We start from the raw sequence: 16,076 nt of genomic DNA on the forward strand, positions 1-16,076 counted from the left end.
CACGCCGTCCTCCCCCCACCTCGTCGTCGTCGCCGCCGCTGCTGTTGTCGTCGCTGCCGCTGCGGTCGAGCTCCGGGGCCCTCAGCTCCGCTGGGCAATAACGTTATTCCACACACGCCCCACACATAGCGGTAACGGCAAAGAGCGGCTGCCTAGTGCGCAGGCGCCTCGGGAAAGGGCGAGGAGCCGGACCCTATCCCCTCCTCCTGCCCAGTTCCAACGATTCCTTACTGCGCAGGCGCCAGACACAGACAATGAAAAGGGGTTGTGCGAGGGTCTCACCCACACGGTTTTCCAGCTTGCCCACTGCGCAGGCGTGCCCCGAAAGACCAGCTAGAACAATGAAGAGGACCTCGGAGTTAGGTGGGACCGCAACCAACAAGGACTACAGTTCCCAGCGGGCAGAGCGCCAACTCCAAGTGGAGGTCCGGTTACTGGGCATGCTAGGAGTTGTAGTGTCGGCCGCCTTTACAATCTAGGCTGTTTGGAGGATTTAGAGCTTCTATTTCTTGAGGATTTATTCGACCGTTTAAAAAAATATCGCAACCGAAGCAGGGTTCAGAGGTTCCTCTCTGCGTCCTTGAGTAACCTAGGGATCAACTGCTGCATATTAGCAAATTTCGAAGCGTCAAGGCCTTCAGTGAACCCTTTCTGTCATTTGGGGTGGTCCAGGCGGCAGAAGAGTGGGATGGAGGCGGGACTAAACCAGGCTGGGCTGGAGGAAAAGGGCGGGGCCTGCAAGCCTGTCTCTTGGCAACAGGCTCTGGCAGCCCAACCGTCCGAGCTAGCGCCTGGTGCGCAGTGGTCTCTGGGAATTGTAGTGTAGCTGGAAGGCTCTCAGGATTGTCGAGCTTGGAGGCGCTGAACATGAGGACTACAACTCCCGAGGTCCAACGCGAGGGCCAGTGGGTGGGAAGAGCCCCCACGAGCTTCGTGCGGGATTCTAGGCTCCCCTGTGACAGCCGCGGCAGGAAGCAGGCGGGCGCTCCGCGGCCACAGGCCTGCTGTTTTCGGAAGGGAGAAAGCTGGACATTTCCCCACGTAACTCCCAGCTCTGGGCCTAGAGTGTGTGCATGGCGAAGTCCCCGGAGAACTCTACCCTGGAGGAGATTCTGGGGCAGTATCAACGGAGTCTCCGGGGTGAGTTGCTCCAAACCTCTGTCCCTAGCCCCGAGGTGCCCAGGGCCTAGTGGGCGGGAGCAGACCAGGTGCGTCTCCTAACACCTGGGTCTGCCCCATCCAGGCTACAGAGGAGCAAGATGGATGTTTGCTGTGGTCTTCTGAGGAGGATGAAGTAGTTTGATTTAGTTTTTACAGTTAAGCAGCGATGTTTCCTCAGATTCCCTTAGTTACTTGAATCAACTCCTTGATCTTGGCATCCTTCTCAACCAGCGACAGCAGAGACTCTTGGATAGCTCTATGTCATTTTTGCCCAGTTCCCATACTTTGTTGTTTAATCCAATAAAAGTCTGATGCACAGTTTTTACACATTTAAATTATGGCATAGTGGATTGAATGTGATTTATAGGATCCGTGGGGGGAAACACTAATAATTATTTTAATCCCAACAGCCCCCATTTAATTGGTCTAGGCTATTTGCATACAGTAAATCATCTGCAGCTTACAACAGTTGTATGAATATTTTACACATGGGGAAATCGAAGCTCAGAGAGGTTGAATTACAGGCCAGGGCCCACACAGCTGGTTAGTTGCAGAGCCAGGTATTATCAGGCTTGTCTGTCTTCAAAGCCTATCTAATCAAGCCATAATTACTATTATCAAAACCTTATTAATTCAGATTGTCTTACCACATTACCCTATGAGCAAGTATCTGTACAAGTAATGTCTGTATTTATTTTCTTTTAAGCTCTGTTGGACTTAATGTCTGTACTTTTAAATGGCGCTGTCACCTTGGACAATATATATGACATCTAGAAATTTCAATTCTGTTATAATGGAAGTTATGGAATTGTCCATAGGGTTATTGTGGGGAGCAAATGAAATAATCCCATAAAGCAGCGATTTTAAGACTCCTTAAAATGTTTACCTATAGTAAGAAATAAATTTTATGTGGGACATATGTGTACATATAAACTATAAGTTTCAGTGAAGAATTTTTATTCTACTAAATGTAATAAACTCTGCTTTCTATTCTGTTGCATTTTCATAACCCTCTAAGTCATGACTGTTTAGGACATTTGGAATACTAAGTTATGAAGCATATGTTGTTCTGCATAATATGCCTACTATGTGTCAGTGCCTCCTACTATGTGTTAAGCATACCAGGTGCTAGACAGGCAGTAAGGAACAAGACAAAGTTCCTATCCCCATGGAGCTTCTAGATTACTTGGGGAGAAAGACAACAAAAAATTATGGATTACTAGGATAGAAAATAAGGTTAAACATCACTGCTTACTAGACAAGCACTCATTAAATGTTAGTTGTTATTTATACTTGTTACTTAGAGCAAAGTGGAGGTTTTTCAATATTAGAAAGTTTATCTTTCCATGACTCTAGATTTTATAAGGGTTACTATGCATTGTTACATCTGTCAATTGTGTTACAAACTGTCAACATTCTCAGTATTCAAACTGCAGGAGTAAAAAAATTGGTTTTAATGAACACCTTCTTCAAGCTACTGATGTTTCAAGAGCTGTTAGATACAAAATAAACACTTGTAACTTTTCATTAGGAAGCAAGAAAAATACTGTGCACAATGATATGAGTAATTTTAATTTTTAAGATTGGCAAACATTTTTTGTTTTCATTGAAAGTTTTTCCTGATGCTTCGCTTCCTTTGACCTTATTTTAAGCCTTTATATAATTGTTGGAGGCTATTTAACATTAGGCATTTTAACGCAGTAAAGGGGTTCCTTTTAAATTAATGTTATAGTAATATGTTTAATACTAGTGGTACTGCTTTCAATAATTACAGAATGAGGAGTTTTCATTCAAGGATAATACGTTTTAAAATTAGTTTGAAATAAAATTTAAATTTAGTGTGATAACAATATAAGGTAGTGGAAACGTTTCACCAGGAGCGAATACAAGGGATAGAAAAAGTTAAACAACTTTTAAAAAATACATAGTCATAATTTTAACAGTGAATCGAGAAATGTAACCTGAAATGTTTATGGGCTTTTCAGGACATATCATTTATTTAGTAGCACTTTTATTTTTGTATGTTAGCTTGTATAACAGCTTCTGGAAGGAAACAAAGCAGAATTAACCCTGAACTTGAGTACAGTCAGAAGTTCTTCACAAATATAAATTGCCGTTTTGAGTAGTATAATGTCATTTATTTATTTATTCAGAGATGGAGTCTCGCTCTGTCATCCAGACTGGCGTGCAGTGGTGCCATCTTGGCTCACTGCAGCCTCTGCCTCCTGGGTTCAAGCAACTCTCCTGCCTCAGCCTCCCAAGTAGCTGGGATTACGGGCATGCGCCACCACGCCTGGCTAATTTTTGTATTTTTAGTAGAGACTGGGTTTCACCATGTTGGTCAGGCTGCTCTGGAACTCCTGACCTCAAGTGATCCGCCCACTATAGCCTCCCAAAGTCTGGGATTACAGGCGTGAGCCACTGCGCCCGGCCGATAATTCCCTTTAAAGTAAAATATTCTGTTTCTTAATAAACAATGCTGGAGTTATGTGGAAATTCCTTATTTTGAGTGTGCCTAATAATTTAAGAATTGTATTACTATGTAGTAAGATAAAATGCAGTTTAAAGTTCTATGCCTTAATTTGTTTTGGTTTTGTTGGTTGGTTTGGTTTTGTGTGCCCACCATTACTTCCCCAAAATGCCTTGCATAGTTTTTATGATCGGTGGAAACCTAATAAACAGTCTGGTCTTTCCTCACCGGTTATTCCTCTGGCTTGTAAGTAACTGCACATGTAGTCACTACTAATATCCCTTCATTTGATATTCAGCTAGGAAGTAGCTGCATAAAAATGCAAAATGCTTTTCCTATTTTCCGTGATCGTACTTCCATTTTTAAAAAATCTTTTCCTTATTTCTTTAATGTTGGTACTATTATGGCATATCAATAATTTGAAGTTCTAATGTGAAAACTGAGTTAGCGTTTACTTTCTTGTTTTTAAAATGAGGTCGAGCGCGGTGGCTCACGCCTGTAATCCCAGCACTTTGGGAGGCTGAGGCGGGTGGATCACCTGATGTCCGGAGTTCGAGACGAGCCTGAGCAATATGGAGAAACCCTGTCTCTACTAAAAATGCAAAATTAGCCGGGTGTGGTGGCGGGCGCCTGTAGTCCCAGCTATTCGGGAGGCTGAGGCAGTAGAATCGCTTGAACCTGGGAGGCGGAGGTTGCGGTGGGCGGAGGTTGTGCCACTGCACTCCAGCCTGGGCAACAAGAGTGAAACTCTATCTCAAAAAAAAAAAAAAAAAAAAAAAAAAAAAAAAAAGAAAGGATTCTTTTCCTCTTTTCTTTGATTTTGGTACTATTATGGTATATCAAGAATTTGAAGTTGTAATGTGAAAACTGAGTCAGCATTTACTTTCTTGCTTTTAAAATGAGATCCTTGCCTCATTTTGACCCTGATGATCCTGGAGCAGCTCCACGTTCACCTTTCATCCATTCCCTTAACACTTTTCAGTGATTTGCTCTTTGAGTTCTCTAAAGATATCTCTTGCTTTGGGTCGCCTATGCCCCTTTACAAGAAATTAGAGACGTTTAATGATTTTTCTTCAAAATGAGAGTTCTGGCAGAAAAACCGGAAGGTTTTGTTGCCCCCACGTATCTGTTGTATTATTTCCTACATCGTAAATGGTCTGAAAGTTTCAGTGTGGTTAAAAGTGGATATATACTGGGTATCCTGGGAACCACAGAATTTAATCTAGAACAGGGAGTGATTAGGGAGGTCTCTTGGCAGTATGGTTAGGTGTTCATTTACTCTATGGGTAGTTATAATTCAACACCCACAGAATGGCCGAGAACTACATTTGTAAGTGGGCAAGATAGCACATGCCCCTTCTCTAAATTCAATACATCATTGTATAAAGCCAAGAGGTATGAAATAAACTATTTCAGAGCCAAGAAAGGGTGAAAAAAGCCACAATCACAGGCAATCCAGGCTCTATTTTAAGTACTGCACACTTGAGTGAAAGGAGAAAAATTGCTAGAAATGCAGTATCCTAGCCTTAATAGCGGAATCATGTCTCATCTCTTGCTACAGCATTGGGAATAGGTAACAGTTTTATCAACATCACCTATATACGTGACTCACCTATTCGCCTAATTCCTAGCCACCTTTGGTTGGGTGAGTATAAGGAAAAATGAAACAGACTTCTTGTATGACAGGAACTCATAATTTTGTATATACATTTTGCATTTTGGTTTTACCCTTTCAACATTTTGGTGTTTCAGCCTTTAGATAAACTTATGGCAAAAGTGTGGTGGAGTCAGAGGAAGGATGTGGAACTAGGAGCCAGGTCACTGAACTAACTTTTGCTTTGCTGACAACCATCTGTGTAACCTTAGGCAAGTGAAAGCAACTGTTCTTGGATTCCCATTTCCTCATCTGTAAAATGAAAAGTTTGGACTGGATGTGAGAATTATTGCCTTTAGGTGCCAAGCAAATGATCAAAAGGTATGATGGAGTCAGTGCAAGACATTAGAGAAATGATGAGGCTTATGGCCAAATTGGGCAATTTCTGCTTTTTCTCAAAACATTTCAGTTTCTTTCTTGCTCCCTCCCTCTTTGCTTCCTTTTTTTTTCTTCTTCTCTCTTTTTCCCTCTTTTCCTCCCTCTTTTCTTCCAAGAAGGAAGCCAAGCGAAACACACCCAGAGCCTGACTCCCCTTTAGACACCACTCTCTGACGCTTTGATCATTAATGTTCCTCCCTTCAGCACTTGGTTGGATCAGATGAATGATAAGGGCTGTGTTTTTGTCTTATGGAAATGAGAGTAAGGAGTTGAACCAGGTACACAGAAAGTGAGCGGATGAATATGGAAGAGAATATACAATCTCGGGGATGGGCTTTATCTTTATGAATTGATGTAGTTCAAGAAAACCGAAGATAAGGTTGACTTTCTGTGTTTTTCTTGTATATAATTAGCACATCTATCCAAATCCTGCAAAGTGGCTCACAATTGTAGAAGGGCTGTGTTAGTCTTACTGGCCAACAATTTGGTCAGTGTATTCGCCAGCAGTGATATCATCTGGCTGTCTTAAGAAAACGTGTGTAACTCAAATAAATGTTCATGTTCTCTCAAAAAACTTGTATTTCTTTTTTCTTCTTTTTTGTTTTTCTCAAATGTTTTCTGGATTTTTAAATATTGTTTGCCATAAACACTATATATGAATATATACACATAAACATGAGGAGTTTTTTGCCAATAAAATTCAAATTACACATATTCATTTTTTGTTTTATATACTCATGTGGCTTTTCTCTCTCTTTTTCTTTTTTTTTTATCTCGGCTTACCACAACCTCCACCTCCCGGTTTCAAGCAATTCTCCTGCCTCAGCCTCCCCAGTAGCTAGGTTACAGGCACGTGCCAACACGCTCGGCTAATTTTGTATTTTTAGTAGAGATGGGGTTTCTCCATGTTGGTCAGGCTGGTCTCGAAGCTTCCAACCTCAGGTGATCCACCTGCCTTGGCCTCCCAAAGTGCTGGGATTATAGGCATGAGCCACGGTGCCCGGCTTTTTTTTTTCTTTTGAGACAGGGTCTTATTCTGTTGCCCAAGCTGGAGTGCAGTGACGTGATCTTGGTTCACTGCAACTTCTGCCTCCTGAGTTCAAGCGATTCTCCTGCCTCAGCCTCCCAAGTAGCTGTGATTACAGGTGCCACCACCACGCCTGGCTAATTTTTTTCATTTTTAGTAGACACAGGGTTTTACCGTGTTGCCCAGGCTGGTCTCGAACTCCTGGCCTAAAGTGATCCACCTGTCTTGGCCTCCCAAAGTGCTGGGATTACAGGCCTGAGCTATTGTACCTGGCCTCATGTGGCTTTTCTTAGTACTTTTAACTTTATGATCTTTTATTTTACTAGAACTTAAAAGTACAATTTCAAGTTTTCTTTCCTACTACTGATGAGATAAAATTGACAAAAGACAGGATTTAGCAATCAGAAAAGAAAGGAATGTTCTACAAGTAAATAGTTATCCCTGGAATAATCTAAATCAAAGCTATGTTTCAGTGTTAGGAGATTATAAGGGTACTTTTGCATGTTCTTTGTCAGAAATAGGAATAGGGTAAGTTTTTTTCAAACTGTTGAGATATGGGGAGTAATAATATTCTCTCTTGGGATGTTTAAAGACATCCCAAGATATTGCCAGTTTGTGCTAAGGTTTTCACCGTTTTACTTGATGATAACTCTTCTCAGAGTCCAAAAGTAGACAAGGTAGCTAGAAATGCCCTTGTGCACTGCCTAAAGCAACCCTGATGATGGCGGAACTTCAAAAAAGCCCACTGGATACTTAAAGGGATGGCCTGAGGGCAAATACTGCTTTTAGGCCCTGAAACAAAATTAAGCTAAATATGAATTCTGAGCTCTAGCTTCTGATGGATGTAACATCTATTCCTGACACCGGATCAGGTGTGTCCCATCGCGGCACTGTCGGTCTCAGGCTGTGCCCTCCCTACCAGCGCTCCTGTGGCAGAATAGCTCACTGTCACGCTTATTTTCCATCAAGAGGCGGCAACACTTACAATGTAGTAATGTGGTCAGTGTGATAGCAAGTCTCCCCTCAACACTGAAAACTCTTGTTTTATTGATCTTGTTTCATTGACTTGAAAACTGTCTTGTTTAATTGATCTTGTTTTATTGATTTTTTTTTTATTGTCACAATTGGGGGTGGAGATGAGTGCTGCTGGCCTCTAGTAGGCAGAAGCCAGGGATGCTATTAAACTGACACAACACAGCCCCTTCCAACAGAGAATTATCAGGTCCAAAATGTCAATAGTGCTGAGGTTGAGAAATCATGATCTAGAAGTACAGGTTTTGCTCGTAGACCTTGCTCTGCAAGAATCCTACTTTACAGTAATTACAAGTAAGGATATACAGATTGTATTTTCTGGTGATTTTACCTATGTTCTTTGCCAGCCTAGCTAGGTTTACTTCTTTTATCAGTGGAAAGTGACAGGTGCATCAGTCCTCCCTGCTGTTGCCAAAGAAATACCAGGTGTATCCCTCAGAATGCATATAGCCAATCTCCTGGATTTGCCACCACCCATATATCTTTAATGATCTTCCAGATGTTGCTTTCTTAAGATGTTTACATTCTTTTTCAGATTATCTTTTACCCCTGGCGCCAAGCACTTTAGCATATTTTCAGATATCAGAGTCTTAGGATAGTATTTTCTTTGAGATTTAAACAAGAAAAAATTCTACATAGTACTTGTAATCTCTTTCACAGTTGTAATTGCCTTTCACAAAGCTGGCTTTGTCTGAGTTTTTGCTTCTGCTGTTTATATCTTGGTAGTGCTACCTGTTGGTTCCTTCATAAACAGTGACAGCAATCTTCTGAACTAGGCTGAGGCCCAGTCAAGTGTGGACAGACATATGTATCTCTTACCTCACTGTGGTTTCATTTTTCTGCGTGTCTGCCCTAATCTAAGCTCGTACTGGGAGCTGCAGTGCATCTCGTGTCTCGGCCTACGGAGGAATAGTTCGTTGCATATTTTCTCAGAGACAGCTGGGCGCTTCGCAGGGAGTGGTCCCCCCTCCCTGTCACCAGGGCAATCTCTTTTACATCCCCCAGGACAGATGGAGAATGAAGAAATTAATAATTCACAGTGTGTATATAAGTGGTGATTCGTCCTAGACTGAAATGTACTTGCATTTTGTTCAAAAACATCTTGATGAAGAGAGGCCCAATGGTGAACTAAGAGTTAGAACATAGGAAGTAGGGAAACTCTACTAAGAAAATGGACAAGACAGGCCAGGCAGGGTGGCTCACGTCTGTAATCCCAGCACTTTGGGAGGCTGAGGCGGACGGATCACCTGAGGTCAGGAGTTTGAGACCAGCCTGACCAACATGGAGAAACCCTGTCTCTACCAAAAATACAAAATTACCCCGGTGTGGTGGTGCATGCCTGTAATCCCAGCTACTCGGGAGTCTGAGGCAGGAGAATCCATTGAACCTGGGAGGCGAGGTTGCAGTGAGCCGAGATTGCGCCATTGCACTCCAGCCTGGGCAACAAGAGTGAAACTGTCTCAAAAAAAAAAAAAATAAATAAAAGAAAAGAAAATGGACAAGACAGACTGAAATTAGCCAGCAGCCATTAGCTCAGGTACCGTTTAAGTGCTCATTGTACTGATTGATGTTTGGATAGTGCATTAGCAGAAATATTATTTACTTGCACTTACATTCATGTGATCTGTAGGACTCAGGGGTCCTGTTTGTGTCTGTAGTCATAGTTAAGTTTATAGTCAGTCCTGGTTGGCGCTGGGGAAAAGAAATCAGGATGCATTCATCGTGAAATACCCCTACTCTCCTCTCAGGAGAGAAGAGGAAATGAGCGTGTTCTCTCTCTCGGTTAGAAACAGATAAAACTGTGTGCCATTAGCAATTGGATAGGAAACGATAACTGGAACCTTCTGTCTAATCTGGTTTCCTTAAATGTACGGAGCAGATAGCTGCATCTGGGGAGCAGTGCTCTTAGTAAGGGTTATGGGGGCTTCAGTTGCAATGGCTCCAGTTGAAGAGCCGTGGCATTTTCATCTGTCCTGAATCATCTGAGTGTTATTCTTCTTCAGATTAACTGGGTTTATCTGTTACAGTATATAATTATGTTGCTTTGTTATATATTTGAAAAGCACTTAGCATGTTTTGAAATGTAGCGCTGAAGTGACTTTAAAATGTCAACTCTGTAGTTTTAGTTTTAGGGCACAGTTCTTGCAAATTCCTGCTTTTCCTCTCTGTCTCTAGTACCTCTGAAGTCAGTAGTTGCAAACAAACAAACCTTAAAGCCTTTTGTATCACTTTTCTTTGGGATAGTTGTTGAATTCAATAGCTCATTATTTCACATAATATTGTGTTCATAGTACAATTTAACATGTAGTCTTTGAATGTTATAAATTCTAAAAGATTAAACAAGAATATTAGAAAAGGAATGAAAAGTGCCCTTAAAATGCTGCCCTAGGCTGGGCACGGTGGCTCACTCTTATAATCCCAGCACTTTGGGAGGCCAGGGTGGGTGGATAACCTGAGGTCAGGAATTCAAGACCAGCATGGCCAACATGGTGAAACCCTGTCCCTGCTAAAAATACAAAAATTAGCTGGGTGTGGTGGTGCGTGCCTGTAATCCCAGCTACTCGGGAGGCTAATGCAGGAAAGTCGCTTGAACCTGGGAGGCGGAGGTTACAGTGAGCCAAGATCACTCCAGCCTGGGGACAACAGTGAGACTCCCTCTCAAAAAAAGAAAGGAAATATACATAATAGGAATTCCAGGAATCTTGTGGATTCTTCTTTTTAAGGTCCCGGTCACCGGGCATGGTGGCTTATGCCTGTAATCCCAGCGCTTTTGGAGGCTGAGACGGGCAGATCACCTGAGGTTGGGAGTTTGAGACCAGCCTGACCAACATGGAGAAACCCCGTCTCTACCAAAAAAATGCAAAATTAGCTGGGTGTGGTGACAGGTGCCTGTAATCCCAGGTACTCGGGAGGCTGAGGCAGGAGAATCGCTTGAACCTGAAAGGAGAAGGTTGCAGTGAGCCAAGATTGCGCCACTGCACTCCAGCCTGGGCAGCAAGAGTGAAACTCCCTCTCAAGAAGAAAATAAAAAAAGTCCCAGTGAACTGTGGGTACAATGTAACACTTACACACTTAGGCTGAGTTACTCTCTGTACTAGGCAGTCATGTGCATAGGTTCCTTTGTGTGTTCGTGGTAATCGTTCAAATCTTGGATCCTTGGCGATCCTTAGAGCCACTCGATACTTCTGCCCCAATTTCTTAATTTCAGCCATTACACAATCAGTTATCCAAGGGATACACTTGGCATATAGATAGTCCATCGTTGACTGCACTAAGTCCATTTGACTTTTGTGGAAAAGTTGATGAAGTTGGTATCAACGAGGATGTGGTAAGGTGGGCCCAGCTGTGTATTATATTGGAAAAATAAGCAGGAAGGGTGTTGGGGAACTTCTCTTTCCTTTAACGTGCTGGGATCCTTCTTTTCTTTCTCTTTAGGTTTTACTCTGTCCTTTTCTTTAAGCCTCCGATCTCTGAGACTAAGCATTCACTTCATGGTTGCATAGTTCCTTGTTTTTTTTTTTGCTTCCTCATGGTCATGCCATACTCCTGTTTCTTCCGTAATCACCAACGGCACAATACTTTTACCTGGAATACATTTTTATGTTAGTCAAACTGTCTCTGTCCTTTCTAATAGATTCAATAAAGATAAGTGTTTTATTTGTGGATTTGAGGGCATAAATCTGAAGCTACATGAACTGAATTGCTTATCATGTAACACTTGATTTTCCTTTTCCATGACCAAATCTCTTTTCTACTCTATTTTCTAATACTAAGTTATTGTAAAACTGTCACGGTTTCATATATTCCCCAAACCAGGAATGTGTCTTATCTGAACTTCCTTAAACTCATGATGAGTCAGAGGAGGCCAGTCTTCATTAGTAATCAGCACCAAATTCATTTCAAACAAAGATCTGTGTGGACATAGGATTGGTATGGAGAAAAATATGGTGATAAATTAACTGTGTCTCTTGTGTAGTTGAGTAATAGAATTTCATTGTCGAACCCTGACCTGAGATACATGTTTTCTTTTATCAAAGTAGAAAATGAGTTGCTGTAAGTAAAGAAACTGTATTAAATATTGTGTAACATGGAGATTTTTTTTTCTATTAAGTACTAACATTGCTTTTGTTTCTGTTCCAAACTTTGAAATCAATGCACTTGGAGAAAATGGAAACTACTTTTCAAGGTCCTACAGAATAGATGTTTATGAATATATTTTCATGCATGATTGGTAATGAATCAGGTCTCTTTCATGCCATTGCAGTTAGAGGGCCTCTGGTGCTAGAGTCCTCTGGAGGACTGGGCTGTCGGAGTGGGGGCAGCGGGGTGCGTGCGGGGAGGGCTTTTCTCTTTCTTCACGGGGTCTCAGGGCCTCTTGTTTCCTCTCCACGTATGCTCTTCCCAGGTCTCTCCAGCAGGGTAGCCAGGTATCTTACATAGCGGCCTAGGGCTCCCAAAAGCAAACATTCCAAGAGGAAGCAGGAGCTGCCAGTCCTTTTAAAGACGAGGCCTGGGTCTGACATGGTGTGACTTTTATTGCATTCTATTGGTTAATGCAGATTACAGGCCCCGTCAGTTTCAGATCAGAAGACAACTAGGGAATGAGGCTGGGTTCCTTGGAGGCTATTTTTTTTTTGAAACAGAGTCTCGCTCTATTGCCAGGCTGGAGTGCAGTGGTGTGATCTCGGCTCACTGCAACCCCTTGGAGGCTATTTTTAGAGATGAACTATCACAGTAATATACCTTAAAAATGCTTCATTTTAGACAGTTTTTGTGTGTTCTAGGGTGGTCAGTTGCACTAACCAAGAATCTATGAGGTGTGGTTAGCCAGCAGTATATCGGAAGAGTTGTACTACCAGGGCTGCCACTATAAGCACTTCAGCTATGCAAATTTTGATCAAAACTAAGCCAGACATGTGGATGTTTCTTGGTGGGGGAGGAATTTCCTGTCCCCAGGGACAATGAGGCTTCCCTAGGTTGGAACTGGGTGTGATGCAGTCCCTCTTGCTGGCTCTTCCCACATCCCCACTGCTCCTCCCGTCCTCCTCTGTCTCCACGTTGGTAGAGGAGTCAGGCATGAGGGGAAGGAGAGCACTTCCCTTAGCAAGTTATTGTTTAATGGGAGCTGGTGGGAAGAGTTCTGTCATTTAATACTCCTTGCTGGTGGTGCTATATGTAGTGAAATCAACTGCTACAGTGATAGGGACCTTAGAGATCATCAAGTCCTACCTCTACACCATGAAGTTAATCTTCTCTCACCATCTCTGGCACATCCCTCAGCAAGCTAGAAACAGAACTCTGCGTTTTTTCCATAAAGTACGAGAAATAATGATTTCACTTTTAAAAACTGCCTTCTTGAGCAAGTGTCCGTTTGGTCACCCAGATTTCATCGGTCCTAACTTTCATCAGGTTGTTCTTGCAGAACGTGCCAGTAGAAGCATTCACCAACTGAAATGTGCCCTGAAAGAAGGTGATGTCACTATTGGAGAAGATGCACCAAATCTTTCTTTTAGCACCAGTGTGGGAAATGAGGATGCCAGGACAGCCTGGCCCGAATTACAACAGAGCCATGCTGGTGAGTATGAAAGTCAGTCCTAGCCTGAATGATGCATAGTGAATTTTTTAAACTCCGTAGAATAATAAGTCCTTTCATTCTTCGTTCTGCTGCTATGATGTTATTCCTGAAACACAAATCAGATAATTTAATTCCCTTGCTTAATCTTTTTTTCTTTGACTTCCCAATGCCTATAGGCGAAAGTCCGAAATTCTTAGTTACAAAATAACAGTGTTTTCCTAAGATAGCTCCAACCTGCCTCTTTGGCTCATCTTTGTGTACTTCTCATGTTAATCATCCATCTCACAACTCATATTCTAGTTATAATGACCTCCTCGCTATGCTTTTATGTTTTGACATGTGCGGTGCCTTCTAATTGGAAGTTTTCTTATCCTTTTCTGCTTGGTGAACTCCTTCCTGTTCGTCCTTGCAGTGTTATCTCCTCTGTGAAAACAAGCACAATTAGGTGCTTCCTCTTCTTGTAGCACAGTGCCCAGCTCTAGGTCTACATACAAACTTATTTTATATCAGTGTCTCTCTCTTCATTGCTAGATTCTTAGCACTTAAGGGGTAGAAATTCTTTTTTTTTTTTTTCCTAATGTTGGTCTTTGTATCCCCAGTTGATAGCAGAATTCTTGATGCATAATATATATTTCAGCAATTTTTATTAGTTGGAAAGATGAATGGGTGGTAAGAAACCATGGATCTCAAATAAGGTTAATAACCCCTCTGCTTTCGCTCTATAGTTAATCAGCTCAAAGATTTGTTGCGCCGACAAGCAGATAAGGAAAGTGAAGTATCTCCATCAAGAAGAAAAATGTCCCCTTTGGTAAGTATCAGCTTTTCCAACTTGACAAAGCATTCCTATGTTTTACTGTACTGTGTCATTTTGTAGTACATGTTGCAGAAAAAATTTAAGCATGACATGCTAATAGTGAAAAACATTAAAAGTAATTCTTTTCCCTCTGATGATTTTGGCTGAAAAAATAGATTTCCATGGCAGAAGGAATCTTGGTATTTTTAATTTATTATTCACTTGGAAAATGGGAGCAAGGGAATAGTTTGGAGAATTTATTTTGCAACTGTTAGCAAAATATGTAATACAAATATATAATATATAATAAATTAATATAAATTATATAAGTCAAAGGAGAATATATGTAAAAGATAAACTAATGATTTTAGTAATTTCTTTTTTAGAGGGCCATATCTATCCATCATTTTTAGAAGTTACTTAATTATAATTGTAGCCCGCCTTTGTAATATTTTAAAATTTTGAATGTCAAAATAATACATTTTGTTTTTAATTAATTAATTTTTTTGAGTTGGAGTCTCATTTTGTCGCTCAGGCTGGAGTACAGTGGCATGATCTTGGCTCACTACAACCTCTGCCTCCCCAATTCAAGTGATTCTCCTGCCTCAGCCTCCCTAGTAGTTGGGATTACAGATGTGCACTACCACACCAGGCTAATTTTTTGTATTTTTAGTAGAGATGGGGTTTCACCGTATTGGCTAGGCTGGTCTCAAACTCTGAACCTCAGGTAATCCACCTGCCTCAGCCTTCCAAAGTACTGGGATTACAGGCATGAGCCACCGCACCCCGCCTCAAAATAATACATTTTAATATGTAATGTTCTATATGTTAAAATATATGGTTATAAAATTGTATGATATATAAGAAGTGGTGCTGTATTTCTTCTGAGGCTGTTTTTTATTGCTTTGACAGAGTATATTATTCTTGATTAAAGCATTTTATATGCTAAAGGCTGAGATAGATGTGAGTGAAAGAACTCTGAACCAGATTTAAGTGGCCAAAATAATAGTCAAGGGCTTAGTTCTATCTAAGGTCTATCACATACTCTCTAGGATATTGTGCCTGTCTCACGGAGTTTTTGGAATAACGAGATAAGATTACATACTTAAAATTCTTTAGAAACCTATGAAGTGTTACACAGACATAACATGTCAGAGCAGCAACCTCGCATTTTCAATGTGTTTTATAGTTCAATACAATGCCTATATGCTGAAAAGTATGGAGACATGTTACTTTCTTTTCTTCACCACTGAAATGTCAGAATATCACTCCCATAAGAACACTTCATTCCAGGCTGACACTAACTTTTAAGCTTAATTCCAACTTTAGAGAAATGTACTTCATATGCATATTCAATATTTATAGATATAGATTTTATAATTTTAATAAAACATCTCATTATTTAATGAATTTATTACTATTGACGTCCGGTTTCTGGCATGCTCTTAAGCACACACTGGTGGAATGCTTTTAAGTCTACCTAGATGCAGTTGCTTTTTCTGTTGAATACTCAGACATGCTTATTCGTTTTTTAAAGCCTGAGCAAGTGATATTATGGAGCTTATTGAATCCAGGCAGGCTGGAAGACCTTCATTAAGAGAATCAGTTTAGTACGTACAGAGTACACTTTAAAATATACAAGTCTATTTATATGGAGCTGTGTAAAAGAATGGAACTTAGACTCTAAATGTATATAGCCTACATGTAATAATTATAAACCATAATAGTAATAATTAGCTTTTTAAGATTATAGCCTTAGAATGCACTTTCATAGCCAGTATAACGTATTAGAAATACATGCATATATTGAGAGTAAAACTGAGGCACTATTGAGATGGAAAAGAAGTTATTACTTACTGTCTTAAAATGTAGATATCCAAACTAAAGCCCTTTAAAGTAGACACAAATGATTTCAGGTGAACGTTTTTCATACAATATTAGCTTGAGCTTTTTATTTTTCACATTGACTTCCTGCTGTATACTCAT

The 16,076-nt window shown here is 41.0% G+C and overlaps 1 protein-coding gene across 4 annotated transcripts in view; it reads left to right on the plus strand.

The window, feature by feature from the left end:
* The first annotated feature begins 259 nt into the window (after window positions 1-259).
* SDCCAG8 (serologically defined colon cancer antigen 8) overlaps window positions 260-16,076 on the plus strand; it is a 247,714-nt gene continuing 231,897 nt past the window's right edge. For 2 of the 4 annotated variants that reach the window (XM_011981162.1, XM_011981163.1), the window contains exon 1: window positions 260-1,140. In XM_011981162.1, coding sequence (XP_011836552.1) covers window positions 868-1,140 — 273 coding nt within the window. In that variant the 5' untranslated portion in view covers window positions 260-867. Of the gene's footprint in view, window positions 1,141-13,131; window positions 13,298-14,022; window positions 14,106-16,076 lie in introns of all 4 variants that reach the window. The other 2 variants (XM_011981160.1, XM_011981161.1) reach the window with 2 other exon arrangements.

Source organism: Mandrillus leucophaeus, unplaced genomic scaffold (assembly GCF_000951045.1).
Source record: "Mandrillus leucophaeus isolate KB7577 unplaced genomic scaffold, Mleu.le_1.0 Scaffold220, whole genome shotgun sequence".
Lineage (NCBI taxonomy): Eukaryota > Metazoa > Chordata > Mammalia > Primates > Cercopithecidae > Mandrillus > Mandrillus leucophaeus.